General features: G+C 31.1%; 1 protein-coding gene across 1 annotated transcript; it reads left to right on the top strand.

Annotated features, from left to right (window-relative positions):
- The first annotated feature begins 14,691 nt into the window (after window positions 1–14,691).
- On the top strand, window positions 14,692–16,877 carry LOC7472629 (1-aminocyclopropane-1-carboxylate synthase 9). The gene is made up of 4 exons (XM_024595132.2): window positions 14,692–14,969; window positions 15,255–15,386; window positions 15,531–15,691; window positions 15,802–16,877. The coding sequence occupies exons 1-4, from the start codon at window positions 14,829–14,831 to the stop codon at window positions 16,742–16,744; spliced, it is 1,377 nt and encodes a 458-aa protein (XP_024450900.1). The 5' UTR covers window positions 14,692–14,828; the 3' UTR covers window positions 16,745–16,877.
- Window positions 16,878–17,389: the final 512 nt, after the last annotated feature.

The raw sequence follows: 17,389 nt of genomic DNA, 5'->3' as shown, positions 1-17,389 counted from the left end.
AATTCATTTTTACATATATCCTATACATCCCTCATTTTATGAAAGGATTATTTTTTCAAGCGAACTTCCCGTCATTGATGAAGCTTAACAACCATTCCTAGATACAAAACTTACATCTCAAGCCCAGGCCTAGGATCGCAAGCTATTAAAAACTCAATTTCTGCATGAAGTTATCTCACGACTTCATCATGCACAGACCCAATTCATCTGTTATGCAAAACTAATTACATTATAGAAATTCATTAGGGTAGCTGATAATAGCAGTAGATCAACGTAACTATATATGAATATGAGAGAATTTATTACTTAGTAATCTTTTTTAAGGGCATGAAATACAGCAATATTGCTAGCTCTGATTAATTAATCCATAAAATGGGCTTAAAAGTATAGTTGATTTAATTGATTATTGCATGACGTTGAAAGTGTATTTTCCTGATTTGGAGATGATTGCAGGACATGCATGTTGAACACGGGCCCCCTCCAAACCATAAAAAGGGCCAAAAGCCGAAAGCCGAAAGCCGAACGCGAATTTATGTAGTGGAAATCGATAATTCTACCAAAAAAAAAAAGGGTTTTGAAATTCTTCCCACTTTCCACCATTAATTAATTTAAGATGAGTGAGGGAGGACCTTTACATGAAAAAAGCCTACCAATGAAATGGTGAATCTCACTTTAAGTGGCTAAAGTACCGTAAATTACTATGGATTATAATAATAAATTTATATTTTCATCATTAAAAAAACCCATTGAACTAGTCTATAGGGATAAATTTGTATTTTTACAGGGTTTATTTATAATTGTCAAGGAACATCTTTATCGTTTTTTAAATTTCCTTCGACACCTTCGAAAGCAAGGAACCACAAACTATAACTATGGGCACTCATGATTTTTATTTTTTTAAGTACAGTGTAATGACTTGATGGTTTTTTAAAATCAAAATTCTGAATAATTACTAGTAAGGAAAAAAATCCATTCACGATTTTGCCCGTGAAATGTCATCAATAATAATTAGTTTGAGATTTGTTCATTTTTCATGATATATAGTCAAATACTCATTAATTAGGCTGTGCGATCGAGCGTAGAATTCGGCTTACAATTGCGAACAACACTATGTATTGGTATTGTAAAGGATTCAACACCTGTCTGACACTGCATTTTGTTCTTTTAGGGCTTGCTGACAATTGTCCAATCCAAGGACGTCATTGTTAACGACCGTCAAAGCTCTCTCACCCAACTCCGTCGCCAGATATATATATAATTAAACTCCACACTATACGAGAATTGTGCTGTCAATGTTTCTTTGATTGCAAATATACCCTTACCAAGTTACCATCACCCACCTTGAATCAAGAACTCCTTTCGAGTATTAAACTTCATCCACATCTGTAGGGTATGTTGTAGCTGGCCATTTATTTGGTTCTGTTCTTATATTGAGCAGTAAACGACAAAGTTGACGGCCTAGCCAAGCCCATGAATTTTCAACTTTCAGGGAATGGAAACACATCTTCCTGACATGCTTTTCACAAAGTCAATACGTACGCTTTGGAAATTCAATTTTCATTTGTTAAAGAAAGGAAAAACAGCTCTTACGTTACAACATATATAGCAATTCCAACTCATGTTGCCAAGAAGGGAAGCCAACCTTTCTCCAAGTAAAATGAAAGAATAGCATTTTGGTTTCTTCTTCTCTTCTATATATGCTGATAAAAATAGCAGGCTATGGGGGCGGTGAAGCTCGTGGGTCGTGGCACTAATGAATACATTGCACAAGTCCACCATATGGTAAGATTGTCAAAAGCAAAATGGACAAAATCCACGTGACCCTTAATTGTTTCATGGAAACCAAATGCACCTTTCTTTCATGGAAAAAAATCAAGCTTGTCTGCTGGGACATGCTTCTGAAGGAGAATACTTGTTGTCTGGGTTGGGAATCGGAGAAGCATTTATACGCAAGAGCTTGTGTTTTCTCACTGTATAATTACGTGAGGAGATATTGAAAAAAGATTGATTGGCATTTCGGATTTTATTTGAATCTAATCGACCTAATGTATTTCTATCAATTTGGTCTGGCCGGCTTTATGAAAATTATGGCTGTCTTATATATATTTATATATCTGGATTGGGTTTTCTAAAATAAATATTTTGGAATTCAATTGAAATATTTGTGCATGCATTAAAAAGGCTCATGTACAATATTTTTACTTTAATTAGGGGATTGAAATATTTACATATAATTTTTTTATGTAAAATATAGAAAAAAATAATAATTAAGTAATGATGAAAAAATACATTGATAATTGAATGATGAATTGTTACGATAATGATATGTTGGTAACAATAATTGCAATATTAACTATGATGGGTGGGGATGAGGTGGAGGTGAAGGTTAAGACAAAATATATACATGTTTCAATATGAGGTCTTCATATCTCTAAACATGTCTTCATGAAAATCTCCATGACGATATCTGCATGTCTCTATACATGTCTCAATTGAATCTCCATATGTGTCTTTAAAAGAATCACGGATCCTTCTATAGGTCATCGTGACCATTTATCTATAAAACGATAAGGATTCTTCTTACCATGTATCAACATCAACAAAAATATTCCCAACAATATAAAAATTTGATTTTTTTTCTAAGTTGGTAGATGAAGCAACTCGATATGCATCAACTAACTCATTAATTTGAAAGATATCATCTCTCACATTTACTTCATCATTACCTTCTTGAACAACTTGGACACGACCCATGAATCTTTTCACTATGAATAACCAATCAACCATAGAACGATAATTTTTAAATGAATAAGTGTATATGTAATAACTTTGTTGGTATTGCTTGGCAAAAACAAAAACATCATCGTTGTTGTAAAGTCTAGCCTTTATATTAATTTTGACAAAACCATGATGGAGATCTACTATGATTTCTCTATCGGTGGTATTGCAATAATATTTGAATAAGAATATTTTATTAAGCTCACTATGATATTATAGTTCAATCACCTGTTCCAACTTCCTATAATAATCAACTTCAAGCTCATTAGAAGACACAAATTCTATTATTATAGGTCTTTCTATCCTAACCATACTCTTTAGTATGAAAGACATATCTATTAATAAAATACTCGTTATAGCATTTAACCTTTCTTTCAGGAACTAAACATAGTAAATTCAAACTATTATTAGCATTCCCTCTCAATTGATAAATCAGGTACATGATTACAACTATTAACCGTTAAAGAGAAATGTTTTATAAAATTAAGTGTTACGTGAGATAAGAATTACTAAGTAGTGTTTACATGAGTTATGAACCACATTGTAAATTATTTATCTTGTAATTGGAAAATCTAAAATTCAGTCATATATGAATTTTGAGATAGTAAAAATTGATAATGTTGCCTATGATGAGTCTTTCAATCCATTAGTTTATGAAAGTATAAGAGAAAAAATATGTAAAAATAACAACATGTTAATATTGTACTTACTGAATAAAATATATCAATTCATCGTAGTTCAATAACACATAATTATGTGCATGTCTGAATTTGATTTTTGTCAAGTATGTTCCCCTCACTGATTGGTTGGGAAAAACCTTTGATGACAATAAAAAAAGATGTTTTACCATCATTTGTTAATGTGAAGACCTTGTTATTCTCAATACAGTATGAACATGCTAATTCTCCATGTGTGTTATAACTAGAAACCATCTTATACACAAGAAAATCATTGATAGTCCATATCAAAGTTGCTTTCATCTGAAAATTATGTTTTCTCAAGACATCATATATCAAACCATACTTCTATAACGATTACTATTATCATATGCAATTCCATGCAAGTTGCTTTCATCTGAAAATTATGTTTTCTCAAGACATCATATATCAAACCATACTTCTATAACGATTACTATTATCATATGCAACTCCATGCAAGTTGTTAGAACTAGAAGTTGATCCAATCATCCTTTCTACCATGGTCTCCTAAGGAACATATGATTCTTCATGTGCAAGCCAACTTAAATATTTCTCCATGACCCTTTTTATAGAAGATGTATCGTAACATCTAGATCGAGAAACTTTTTATTCTTATACCTATTATATCGACATCTAATACCGCCTCCAATAATATTTTTTTGGATTAGATAATGCATATATAATAAAACCCTCAATTCCATTACAATAATCTATCCTGCACAACCTTTCGGATGAAACTCGATACATCCAAAAAACAATCATCCATTACTTGTATGAAACCTATATGGAATGTTGACGATAACATGCATTAATTAATCATGTGAACTAAACAAATTATTGATACCCAATTAATTAGGTATCATTGGTTTAACTTAAATTTATTCAATCTATTTTAATAGTACATTTAAGTCATTATCAATTTTCTACAAAAAAGTAAAATTCCTCTAAATTTACTGAAATTTTTAACTTAATAATAAAATTAACAAAATTTGAAATGTATCCATTAAATAAGTCATTATTTATTTCATTATAAAATACCTAAGTTACAAAATCAAACTCAATTTCATCAAATGACAAACAAATATAATTTTTTAAAATCTCAAACGAACCCTAACATATACAAATCATACATTCATACAACAATTTTTTATAGAAAAAGTTATTAAACAAGTAAACACACAAACAAACTACATATACTACATCAAAATACAAAAAAAAATTTAACATTTTAAAAATGGGTTACAACAAAAAATGAGTAATTTTGTTTACTTGATGTGGTGAATCTTTTTTTAAAAAATTTGAACCAGAATAAAGACACTAACAAACTGAGTGTTGGAGTGGTCAAATTATGATGATGTGAGTTTGATTTGTGACAAAATATATAGGTGTTGTGTTGTTTTCTGCATAATAAAAAGAAAGGAGAAGAAGCAATGGGGGAGAGCTAGAGGAGGGATTGTCTATCAAGTTATAACTTAATTGATGGATTCACCGATATGTATTAGCGACAAGCATATTTTCTTGGTAATTCTAACTGTAATAATGACACGCTATTTTTTTTATTCATTGATTTTTAACTATAATTCCCTCGTTATTCACCGATAAAATTTTTTTATGGGTGAATACCAAGGGAAATAAAGATGTGATATTTTATCGGTAAAAGTTACTATTATTTATTGACGGGTTTATATCAATTGATATTTTCATATTTGATAAATTTTTTGGCAGTGACTAATTCAAAGGAACACAACATGTTTTAAAATATCTACTTTGGGCCTTTTATAATTCAGAAGTATAAAAATTATACTTGTTCATGTTTAAAAATTACAGCTTTTTATGGCTTTCATATTAATTATGGATTCTTTGTTAATTTTATTTTTTATTTGATCCTTGATCAACTAGAACATACTATTTAACTATTTTTAAGATTCTCGATTGCCAGTTATTTATTTAGTAGGAATTTTGAGTCTCTCTCTAAAACTTTACTATGGTTATTGTTTTGAGCGTTTTCGAAAATTAACAAATTCAACGTTACATCCTAAAATCTGTCGGTGTTTAAAAAACATTATACTCTGTAAATTTTACAACATTTGCGTATTTTTGCGCGCCTGTACTTGCTCCTTGTCTGTTCGTTTTTTTTTTTAAAAAAAAAAGAAAAGAAAAAAGAAGCAAAAATGCGAAGCATGAAGGGAGATTTTTTTGCTCCCTCTCCAAGCAGATATCCAGGTTGAGAAACAAGTGGCGTTTGCTCATAAACTCAGGGACTATTTGGAGGGGCCATCTAGCAATCTATTATAAAAAAAGTCTTACCCAAGAAAAAACAATCCACTACCTTGTTTGTCACGGTAAAGGAAATGATGTTTGACTGTATTTTGAAGGGATTGCGGTGTGCTGATAAGCATTCCTATCCTGTTTTGTGGACTTGCGATCCACTTTCGTATGGGATGGGGCATTCCCATCGCAGGCAGGCAAAAAGCAAGCCATTTCCATAGTCGATACCTAATATTTTGGTTCTTTGCTCTCTCTCTCTCTCTCTCTCTCTCTCTGTCTGTCTGTACGTATATACTGTTTTCCTTGTCCCATACGACAAGAATTAATTAATTGAGACAGCTACAGTATAACGTACGTGGTTAAGGATTAGAGTTTAATTTAAAATTTTCAATTTCTAATTAATATGGGTAGGATGGGCAAGCAGGGGTCTAAGATAAGATAATTAACCAATGCCTCCTTAATTAATTCGTAGTTTCACTAAAGATTTGATAGAAGAAATAGAAAATCATGCGTTGGTACTTTAAAAAACAAAAAAAGAGATTAGAACTCGAGAATATCTTGAAGGAAATGAAAATATTAATACTAATTAAATGACAATTCAATGATAATCAATATTATTACAAATGAAATGAATATGACAAAGGAGACATACAATAGTGATTAATATGTAAATTCCACCAAACTCTTAATTAGGAAATTGGCAGAAATTTTTCTAAGCTATAACATCTCATATGGCGCCTTCATGCAATCATTTCTTTGGATAAGTCCTGCTAAGATATTGCTGGCATATTGTCATTTATAGAAGAAACATATGATAAGTCATGGGATTTGGCCATTTAATTGCTCGACATATTTGCCCTCCGAATATGTATATTTTAAAATAGATGTATGCATAAATTGCGATAAATTAAGAAATTAAAGGGCATGTTTCCAAACCAGCGATTCATTATTTTTCACTACTAGCTAGATCTAATGTATTTATCATTTGATTTGAATTTTCATATTTATCTGATGATTTATCATTTTGTCTTTAATTATGAAAATAAAATATGTCAGCTAATTTAATTGCTGCTAGTTAGTAACAAGAAATGGATGGTAGGAAGGGAAATATCGAAGAGTGAGAATGAAAATTAAATATAGATTTATTTTTATTGAGATATGGGAATATATAAGAATAAGGGATGATTTTTTTTAATAATGTATTATTTCTACTAATTATTTTTATCAACTTAACTATCAATGCCGCCAATATTAATTATTGGCAATGTTGATGACACTTTTCTGTTTAATAATATACACTAATATTATTATTACATCATTAATCTTCCGACACCATCACTCATTCATCATTTTCACTATTTTTTTCACCCTCATCACTCTTCTTTCTATACTATCTTCTGTACGTAGTAGTGGCATTAATGTTTTAATTAAAATATATTATTGTTTTTATTATACTATTATTACTGCGCGCCACCATTTCCTTCTCTTCTCTATCATCGTCATCATATCACCTTTTTATTTTAATCATTATTTATTATTTATTCTAAAAATAAACTATTAAAGATTTTAAATCTTATTCTGATCTTTTGTTAGTATTCTAAGTAAGTATGGTATTAGAATTAAAGTATTTTTTTAATTTTTTAATTTTTGTCTCGACTTGTCTTCTTCTTCTTACAACTATTGGCATTCCACGAGGTTAAGCGGAAAAATATTCAAGGCGATAATTCGAATGTGAATCAAGTATTTGTGGCACCAATCAATTTATTATTTTAGTCCATGCTAATTTCACAGGAAAAGAAGACAGAGATGATGAGGTGGCAGACATGAAGTGAGAAGGAGAAATGGGTAGGGCCCACTAACAGTTGGACCAGGGCGCATCTTTGAGTCCGATAGCACTTTCTGTGTATTCTTTACATAATAAGCACTTAGGTGGTCCACGAACCACATGTTAAATTCAATGTCCAATCGTGGACCACCTCCTAAATTCAATGTCCAAATCAATGTCAAATGAAGCATCAAATAAGTTCATACTTATTACAAGATAATAATAAAATACAATATGTTATGATTGTAATTAAGTTTGGTATGTTATCATAATCTTTTTTACAACCATCTCATCATGAATAGATTTATATATTATTCATAGAAAATATAATATAGACAGAATAGTGAACTTGTTAAAATTAACTAAAGAATCAAATAAGTTATGTTATAATTAGATTAAAAAGATCAAATATTTTATAATTATAATTTGATTTGTCTCTATAAATTTTGTTGTATTCACTATATAAGGAAAGTGAAAAGTGTGAACATATTGATATTGGTTATTTTCCATGTACTGGTGTAATTAAATACAATAGTTTCTATATATAGTACAATAAAGATCATTATTTGTTGTATTCATTTGAATGCAAATTCAAAAATCAAATCCTATGATTTATGACTCCTTTACTTGTGTATGATTTGTGGTGACAACTTGCAATATTGACTTGAGATATAGTTGTCCCAGGATTTTCAATTATTGTATAATTTTTGATTACATATGCTTCAATATCCCCTTACCCTCGTGCAATTGAAAGGGAAGCTTATTAAACTAAAAGATTGACATGTAACAGAGTAAATTGAGCAACATTCATTGCTTTAGTAAGTAGGTCAACCAACTAATCTTGGATGATAAAAAGGAGATCTCAAATTTCTTTTGAAATACTTGATCAAACACATAATGAAAATCAATTTCATTATGCTTGGTTTGAGCATGGAACACTAGATTGGAAGAGAGATATGTGGCATCGATATTATCATACCATAACAAATTGAAGCCATCGAGTTTTGGCTATTGTAATAGAAAGATATTTGTATTTAAACTCGGTGATACTACATGCTACCGTTTATTGTTGTTTACAACTCCACATAATCAAGTTATGGTCATGAAAAACAAAATACACACCAATATTTCTGCGATCATCAGCCCAATCAACATCATTAAATCCACAAAAAGATTGATCAGTTTGTCTAGTAAATCAAAAACCAAATGATTTTATTTGTTTAAGATCCGTCAGGTTGATATGTGAACTTGCTTCCATGATGAACATTGTAAACAATATCTAGATGAGTAAATCCAAGGTAATGTAAAGCTCTAACAATGTTTTTATAGAGCCAAGGGCCTCAAATCAGAACCTTTGATTTTGGAAAGATGACAAGTGTTGGACATGGTTTCACTTTATCAAGGTATACCTTACGTAAAAAATATGCAATAAACTTTCTTTGAGTGATAAATAAATCATGGCCATTATGAAGAGTTTCTACACTAAGAGAAAAAAAAAAGGTCCTAAATCCTTCATTAGAAAAACTATATTAATAACTTTGATGTCTAAGCTAATAACAATTATATTTTCCACATAAACAAGGATGAATATATAGATCGTGTCTTGGTGAAAATTATAGAGAGATGTGTAAGCTTTAGAGCCCTTAAAACCAAGTTGGTGTAATTGATCTATAAGTCTAGAAAACAAAACCCTTTGGGCTTGTTAAAGATCCAAGAGGCTTATTTTCAATTTGCACACATGTTATGAATAATAAGAATGAATAAATCCATGTGGTTATTGCATATAAACATTTTCTTGAAAGGAACTATGAAGAAATATGTTTTGAATATCTAATTAATGGGGTGGCCAATAATTTAAGAATGCAAGAGAAATAACTAGGTGAATTATGCTCGGTTTAACCATCGAATTGAATGTCTCTATATAATCAATATCCTTTTATTGATGGAAGCCTTTTGCAACAAACCAATTCTTATAACATTCAATGCTCTTATCTTCATGCTTTTTTAACCCGATAGACCCATATGTTTCCAACAAACTTGTGATCTTGTTGTGGTGGAATTAAGTCCCAAGTATCATCTGAATAAGGGCATTGAACTCAATATGCATTGTATCATTCCCATAAGAATATTTAGAAGCTTTCGTGAAACAGCTAGGTTCAGTAAAAATAGGATTCACCTTAGTAAGAAGTACCCATGAAAAGTATATTTAACATGCCCAACATGCGGTGTCTTTGGCTTGAGGCTGTCAGTCTGAAACCTAGTGGTCATGTGCTGGAAAGGAGTTGTTATGTCAAGTAATCTAGGGACAACTATCAGCAATCACTAAATTTCGAGTAGCATGCAAGTCTAGAGTACTTGCATTATCTTATATTGTTGTGTTGCTGTTGAGTTAATTGGTAACTAATCAAATACAAGTGGTATAGGAAAAGATTGACATATTTCATTACTTGCAGAAAAGGTTAGTGAATGTGTATATAGAAGACTCAAGGCTAAGGCTAAGGAGTTTGTTTTAGACCGGGAAGAATATGAGGAAGATGTAGATGTTTTATATGAAAAGAAAGATTCATTAAAGATGTGTCGAGATACATATATTTTTTCTATAGATAAGTCAAGATATTTGTAACCCTGATGTGAGAGACTATAACCAATAAAAAAACAAGTTTTTAAGCTAAAATCTATTTTATGATGATTATATGGTTGTAGTTTAGGCCAATAAGCACAACAAAAAACATGCATGAAATCATAATTTTTTTTTTTTTGTTGGCCTTTTCAAATGGGGATTGATTGTTTAAATTTTTCAGGCAATCAATTAATTATATAGGTTGCTATTTGAAAGACATCTTTTCGATACTAGTATGTAAGATTTGAGTGAGCTAATAAGACAAGATCTATTTCAACAATTTAATGATGATGTCTTTTAATTAAACCTATTTGTTCATGAGTATAAGGGAATGCAACTCGATGTTTAATGCCATAAGATTTGAAATAATTATTAAGACATTAAAATTCACCATTCCAATCAGTTTGAATAATTTTAATTTTGGTATTAAAGTGCTTCTCAACATATATTTGAAATTAAAGAAAAATATTTTCAACTTATGATTTTTTTTAAGTGGAAAAAGTCAAATAAATCTTATGCAAACATCTAGAAAACACACATAATATCTTGAATTATAACTAGAAATAACATAACTGGGTCCCCATTCATCTAAAAAAATAAGCTCTAAAGGCTTGGTGGCATGATGAATAGATTTAAAAATAGGTAAATTGTGGCCCTTGTTCATTGACAATCAGGACAAACATGGTTCCTTATATTAAATTCAATAGGAATTTTATCTGAATTCAACTCTTGATGAGTAATGTGAGAGGATACATGTCCCAATCTACAATGCCAATTGAAAACAGAGATACAAACACCAATAAAAGCAAAAGAAGTAAGTTGCTGAAATGGCTGTAAAAAGCAATACAACCTATCTTTGTTATAACCTCAATATAGAACATTCCCCAAGTAATTATTAATAAAAAAGTATCATGAACTCAAAATAAACATTATTATCTCAACTAAATTTTTTAACAGAAATGAGATTTTTTATGATTTGTGGCATTACAAGTATGTTGTCAAGATCAAAATATTTTAAAGGTGTAGGTAAAGAAACAATATCGATATTAGTTATATACAAATATGAACCATCATCAACTTGAATTTGATTAGTGTCATCATACTCTTCACCGTAAATATTGAGATTATTAATGTTGTTTGTTAGATAAATTATTGCTCCAGAGTCAACATGCCACTCTTGGTTAGTTGACTATTGATTTTGGTACATGGAAAGGTTGGTTTGTGCATTACTGCGAGGAGGTGGTAGCAGAAAATAAGGGTAAAATGCTTATAATATGTATAAACAGTATGTCTAGTTTTTTTTTCATATAATTGACACTAAGTATCAAAGTTACAAGGTGAAAGGTTACCTCTACCAAAACTAGAAAATAGGCTTCAAAAGCCATGCTCCATGCCATGAGTATTTTCGAAGTTCCCACGACCATGATTTTTAGAGAAAGGTGGCTATCGTACACCAATATTAATCGACACATAAGAGATGGGAACAAACTAGGAATGATGATGGATTTAGGCCTCACAAGTAAGTAATATATAATAGACTTCCTCTAATATAAGTGAGTCATCACATGCGAAAATCATGGTTACAAGGGAATCATATTTAGGCTTTAAACCAACAAGAAGATAGGTGATGATATCATTATAATTTAAGGTTTGTCCAATAATAGCAAGATTGTCTACCAGATGTTTGATGTGCATGAAGTATTCACCAGTTGTCTAGTTGGTTTTGTGGGTTATAGAAAGCTGAGACCATACTTGAATTACTTGAGTGTTTGATTGAGAAGAAAAAACAATAATAAGAGCTAGTAGTACCTCATGAGAAGTGGTGTAGTGGACAATATATACAAGAACCTCATAAGTGAGAGACATTTAAGCAACTAAGAGTCAAATTTTCCTGAGTCTCCCAAGTGTTAAACAAGAGATTAAAAGACTTTATACAATTGTCATTAATGATTTTCTTTTATGGTTGTTTGAGAGTATCATCTAGATAACCAAAAACCTTTTGGCCTTTCAAATATAGAATCATAGTAGCCTTCCAGATAGAATAGTTGGCAACTTGGGACAATTAAGTTAGTAATTTTGAGAGATGAGGTGGGATTGAAAATAAAGAGTTGGTTGAGTTGAACATCAGAAGTGGAATAGTTATTTTTCATGTACTAATATGAATACAACAATTCCTATATATAGTACAATAAAAATCATTATCTACTGTAGATTTTAATGTATTCATTTGATTGGTGATAACTTGCAATATTGACTTGAGATATAGTTATCCCAGGATTTTCAGTTACTACATAATCTTTGGTTACAAATGCTCTAATAAAGATTTATATATAAATATTTTATAATCTCATTAATGTAATAATGTGTAAAGATTATAAATATTAGAGAAGACTTGCTGACCATTTAGATGCTTTCTCGATTATTAAGCTACATGTTCTTTCTTCTTTTCCTTTCAATAAGGAGAAATTATAACTAGAAATATAATTTCAAGTGGAGACAGGTAATAGCCTGGCAAATCAATAGAATACGAGTGTCTATTATTTTGATCCCTAAGATTATAATAAGATTATATTAAAAATATTAAATATTTTATAATTGTAATTTGATTTGTTACTATAAACTTTTAATGCTTCACTGTATAAGGAGTGTGAAGAGCTATATATAACCATTTCATAATCTCATTATTGTAATCTTATGTGAAGATCTTATATATCGAAAGAGAATTTTTGACCGATTAATATCAAATTGATCATTATGCTACATGTTTTTCATTTCGTCCTTCCAATAAAGAGAAACTAAAACTTGGAATTTAATTTTGAATAGAGACAAGCAGTAGCCTCACAAATTAAATAGAATATGAACGTCTAATATTCTGATCGCCGAGAAAGATTTATTATTTTGAAAGTTTGCTTAAGAAATAAAAGGTAAAAAGAAAGAAAGTAAATAAACTGGAGTTTATAAAAAGTTTGTAAATAAAATGATAAAGGAAAAAACAATTATAAATTGCATAAAAAAGTACTATATTTGAGATTGATCATCTTTTCCAATAACTAGATTGTTTATTTATATTGACATGTTTGGGAGTTTGACTCCTAACTCCTAGATCATTAGTATTATTTGAACCTAGTTGGTTCCACTATTTATGGTTGATTTCAACCTTACTTCTTCTATTTGGATAATGAACAATTAATCTTCTTACATAACATAGTGAGCTTAAACTCATGTGATTAAATGTTTTTTTTTTCTAATTGATCATTACTCCTAAATCCCTTAACCAATTAGTACTTTTTAAACTTGGTTGATTCCATTGTTCATGATCGAATTCTACCTCGCTTCTCTTGTTTTGGATAATGAACAATTAGCTAGTATTTTAATTACATAATTGACAAATAAATATTTATTTTTTATATAAGTAAAATTAATAGTATTAAATATTTTATGTTTGCAATTTGATAATCGTTTAATAGTTTAATAACATCCTTTATATTATATTCTCCAATAAGTTGGTTCACATGATAGATAAAAATAAAAAAATAATGAAAATCAATCAACAAACTAAACTAATCTTGACTATATAATTTGAAGATGCTCTTAAAAGTATAATAAAAAAAGAATTTAATTTATATTTATGTAGAAGATAGTTTGAAAATATCTTGAATATTAAAAAATAAAAGTTGGTGTCAATTGTTAAGAAAAAAAGAAGCAAAAATGTGGGTGCCTAAAGAGAGCTCCCTAGGTAAATTGCATATGCATTAGGGAAGCTAATTATGCAACGACTATAGGGATTACAACTCCAAAAACTGCTATAGAAATGTGGCAGTAATCAATTTTGCCCTTGATGTAAAAGAAGAAAACCGGAAGAACTTCTTTGAGATTGCTACCACTAATTTTTTATATTATTTGTGCGAATTAGAAAAATCAAATATGTGATTTTCATGCTTGCACTTAACAAACAAATTCCAACGACCAAAAGGAACATAACTTTGTCCAATATGAAACTTTAAGTCAATGGCTCAGAGTATTCTCTGCATGCATTTATAATACTGATTTACTATGCCTTTTTTCCAATCAGAAATCATTGCAGTGCTGTTTTTCTCAAGTAAGATTATTACCATGTTCATATATACTTCATACCATCGGCCACAAGAGTGTCCATACATTCTAAAGTCCAGCCTAGCTGCCAATTTAATTTACTGCAGACGATAGACGACCTCAAGAAGCCAAAAGCTAGCTAATCAAATACTAAAATCTGCGACAATATACGTCAACTATCATGACATTTATCAACAGAAAGTACTTAGAGTTGTTATCTTAAAATGACATTATTTAATTAGTTGAAGATTGAAGTTAATTAATAAGGAAATTATTTTCAGAGAGCTTCAACAGCGACAAGTCCCTGTCACTCTTTCGAAGAATCAGCACCATCAATTTACCAAATACGCGTTGTCGGGCTCTTGTTTGTGCCGATCCCTCACTTCTATATAAATGCTATACCAAACCCTTTCTTCCCTACAAAGCCTCTCATATAAATTTAGTTCTCTCTCTCTCTCTCTCAATTTCTGATCTCACCTATAACTCCCTTTTCACTTGATAAACCTTTAGGCTACACACAAGCTAGAGTGGCAGTATATCTGTGAAAATGTTGTCTGCGAAAGCTAGTCATGACTCCCATGGACAAGACTCTTCCTACTTTCTAGGGTGGCAAGAGTATGAGAAGAATCCATATCACGATGTGCATAATCCATCTGGGATTATTCAGATGGGACTTGCAGAGAATCAGGTAAAAAGGACAGGTTCCAGGGAAATTAAGTATTATGTTTATATATACTTAAAGAAACTTTACATGAGCCATATTTTTCGTGTATACAACATAAGTGCACTTTCCACCAATAAAAAAAAAACATTAGTGAAAAAGAACTATAGCTAATGTTTATGGCATATCCAAGTTTCTTTTTCTCTCCTTGATGCGAAATGGGTGTCCATGTCTTCTTGTATCTCAATTTTAATTACCGCTTAAAGTAAAAAAGAACCTCTATAATTTTTCAGTGAACTTTATTTTTTGCAGCTTTCTTTTGACCTTATTGAATCTTGGATAGCAAGAAATCCGGATGCGGTTGGGTTGAAGAAGAATGGTGCATCGATATTCAAAGAATTGGCTCTCTTTCAAGACTACCATGGCTTGCCTGCTTTCAAGAATGTAAATTTCGATTACTGCACTTTTTCTTTCTTTCTTTTTCCTTGTATATGTAGATCAACATGGGTTCATAAATCATATGCCAGGATATATATAAATATATGCACATACCTCTGATCTTGTCCCGAACTCATTCGTTTTATTTAGGCAATAGTGAAGTTTATGGCTGAAATAAGAGGAAACAAAGTAAAATTTGATCCCAACAAGCTTGTGCTCACAGCTGGTTCAACTTCTGCTAACGAGACTCTAATGTTTTGCCTTGCTGAGCGAGGCGATGCATTCCTTGTCCCTACGCCATACTATCCAGGGTAATAATTAAATTAGAAGTGAAAAAAACACGAACTATATATACATTTCTTTCTTTTTTTATAACATGATCATGATCATGTTCTGTTCTTATTGATTTTATATAAGGCAGATTTGATAGAGATCTTCGATGGCGGACTGAAGTTGAAATCGTTCCAATACATTGCTCAAGTTCAAACGACTTTCAGATTACCATGCCTGCATTAGAAAAATCTTATCAAGAAGCCCAGAGACTTGACTTGAAAGTTAAGGGGGTATTGATCACGAATCCTTCAAACCCCTTAGGGACAACAATGACCCGCGATGAGCTTAACCACCTCATTAGTTTTTGCACGGCCAAAAATATTCATATAGTAAGTGATGAAATTTATTCAGGCACAGTTTTTGACTGTCCTAAGTTTATAAGCATCACAGAGGCCTTGATGGACCGACACCTGGAAAATACAGATATATGGAGCCGCATTCACGTTGTTTACAGTCTCTCAAAGGATCTGGGCCTACCAGGTTTTCGAGTTGGCATGATTTACTCCAACAATGAAACATTAGTTTCTGCCGCGACCAAAATGTCAAGTTTTGGTTTGATTTCTTCCCAAACTCAGTATCTACTCTCGGGCATGCTTTCTGAAAGCAAATTCACTAACAACTACATGGAGAAAAATAGCAAGAGACTAAGAAAGAGGAAAGAAATGCTTGTTTCTGGCCTTCAATCCGCAGGAATCAAGTGTTTGAAAAGCAATGCCGGCTTGTTCTGCTGGGTGGACATGAGACATCTCTTAAGCTCTCAGACCTTTGAAGCGGAAAAGGAGCTTTGGAAGAAGATTTTATTTGACGTTGGGTTAAACATCCCTCCTGGGTCATCTTGCCATTGCTCGGAGCCTGGCTGGTTCAGAATTTGCTTTGCAAACCTCTCTGAAGGGACTCTCAAAGTTGCAATGAAACGTATCAAGAACTTCGTAGACAACAACTACCAGGAAATGGTCTGTGATCAAAGATCAATCATCTATAAGTGGCTCTCCAAAATATTATCATACAATCATGAAGCTGACCGTTATTAAGTTCACTGATGTGAAAACATAATTTTTCTATATTAATAGCTAGCAAGGATATGAACGAGCAGACATTTTAACGTGTTAAAGTTGATTACTTACAAAATCCGTTAATAAAACCAAGGTAATTACTTCTAGTGTATGGATGGATTGCTTGGTGTTGTTTAGTCCAATATCGCCATCCCTTGCCATGGTCCAATATATCTTGTGGAAAAACATTATCACTCATACATGCATCTTGTTTGTGATATAGAACATTAAATTTTTCTTTCTTACCCGAAAAGAAGAAGAAGAAGACAGGGAGGACTTAAATTTGGCTGGGTGAGGGGTTGTTGTTTAATTATATGTCTATTGTACCAAAAACAAAAGGTTGGGAGTGGTTGAATTGCACGTTTAATTCCTTGCTATATATATGTTATCAAATAATTTATTTTCTAGCTCTCTTAATAAGCAAACGTTGTTTAACAGTACCGACCAAAATCTTCTATACAAAATCAAATAAACCATGTCTTAAAAATTCATTAATATATATACATCTTTATATTGGGATATTTTATCCATCTATCCTTAAGTAGAATTTTTCCAAATGCTTTTTGAATAGTTTTTCACTCTCGTCTTTGATTTTTTTTATATTCCCTTCTCTCATTTTTGGAT

This window comes from Populus trichocarpa, chromosome 2 (genome assembly GCF_000002775.5).
Source record: "Populus trichocarpa isolate Nisqually-1 chromosome 2, P.trichocarpa_v4.1, whole genome shotgun sequence".
NCBI lineage: Eukaryota > Viridiplantae > Streptophyta > Magnoliopsida > Malpighiales > Salicaceae > Populus > Populus trichocarpa.
Note: the sequence above shows the minus strand (reverse complement) of the source record. Positions and strands in the feature narration are given on the sequence as shown.